General features: G+C 36.2%; 1 protein-coding gene across 1 annotated transcript; it reads left to right on the plus strand.

The window, feature by feature from the left end:
* The first annotated feature begins 505 nt into the window (after positions 1-505).
* Positions 506-1,421, plus strand: LOC109222066 (5-epi-aristolochene synthase 1-like). Its single transcript, XM_019386476.1, has 2 exons — positions 506-799; positions 913-1,421. Exons 1-2 carry the CDS (start codon positions 554-556, stop codon positions 1,207-1,209), a joined length of 543 nt encoding a protein of 180 aa, XP_019242021.1. The 5' UTR covers positions 506-553; the 3' UTR covers positions 1,210-1,421.
* The last annotated feature ends 34 nt before the right edge of the window (positions 1,422-1,455 follow it).

Consider the following 1,455-nt stretch of genomic DNA (forward strand, 5'->3'; position numbering starts at 1 on the left):
AGGTGCGGTATCCCAACCGCAGAAGCGAAACCTGGCTGAGTTTAAGTGAACAGTGTTTTCACGATTTTGAAAGAGAAGAAACATTTTGGACTTCGGACTAAGGAGATTTTGGGCGATTTTTGAAGAGGGTTTCGAGGGCTATCATCAGGTATGGATTCTTAGACTTAGATTATGATATTATGGTGTAAAATCATGGATTAACACTGAAAATCCAAGGAATTAAAGGTTAAAAATGGAATTTAGGGTTTGAGAAAATTATGATGTAAAAATGGAATTTGGAGGGTCAAACGAACTCCGATTTTGGTAAATTTTATATGTATGGACTTGTGGCGAGACGAGGAATCCGGTGATGTGAATTTCGTAATTTTTCGAGAAGCGGGCCCGGGGCTCGGGTTTTGCTAGTTTCGAGATTCTTGCTAATTTTCGATTGTTTTCGATTGGATATTGTTCCCTTAGCATATTGTGATGTATTCGCTCTGGTTTTGGTTAGANAACTTGATACAATTCAATCAAAATTTTCTAACACTTGAACATATATGTTTTGTATTCACAGATGAAAGAAGTAGTAGGAAATTATAATGTCGAGTCAACATGGTTTATTGAAGGATATATGCCACCTGTTTCTGAATACCTAAGCAATGCACTAGCAACTACCACATATTACTACCTCGCGACAACATCGTATTTGGGCATGAAGTCTGCCACGGAGCAAGATTTTGAGTGGTTGTCAAAGAATCCTAAAATTCTTGAAGCTAGTGTAATTATATGTCGAGTTATCGATGACACAGCCACGTACGAGGTATGATTTGCATCTCAAGAAATTATATCATTATATAGGATTTGGACAAACAAAGTGTTGCGACGACAATTAAGGCAATATAAAAGCTAACCTTTAATTTATCTGCTTTCTAGGTTGAGAAAAGCAGGGGACAAATTGCAACTGGAATTGAGTGCTGCATGAGAGATTATGGTATATCAACAAAAAAGGCAATGGCCAAATTTCAAAAAATGGCTGAGACAGCATGGAAAGATATTAATGAAGGACTTCTTAGGCCCACTCCTGTCTCTACAGAATTTTTAACTCCTATTCTCAATCTTGCTCGTATTGTTGAAATTACATATATACACAATCTAGATGGATACACTCATCCGGAGAAAGTCTTAAAACCTCACATTATTAATCTACTTGTGGACTCCATCAAAATTTGAGCTTCCATTTGTTGCTCATCTTAAGGTTCATTCTTCTATGTGAGAAAGTAGTTACACATTTGTTTTATTTAATTCAATTGTATAATTAAGTTGTTAGGGAGCTGCTTTTGCGGTTGTGCAGTACACTTCCTAACTAGGACCTCCTTAATCTACAACTGTTATGAATCCACTTGCATTGTTGAGAAATCTTTTTATATAACAATAAGTTAAAGTTACGAAGTCTTGTTATGGGAGTCTTACTTTCTT

Source organism: Nicotiana attenuata, unplaced genomic scaffold, assembly GCF_001879085.1.
Source record: "Nicotiana attenuata strain UT unplaced genomic scaffold, NIATTr2, whole genome shotgun sequence".
NCBI lineage: Eukaryota > Viridiplantae > Streptophyta > Magnoliopsida > Solanales > Solanaceae > Nicotiana > Nicotiana attenuata.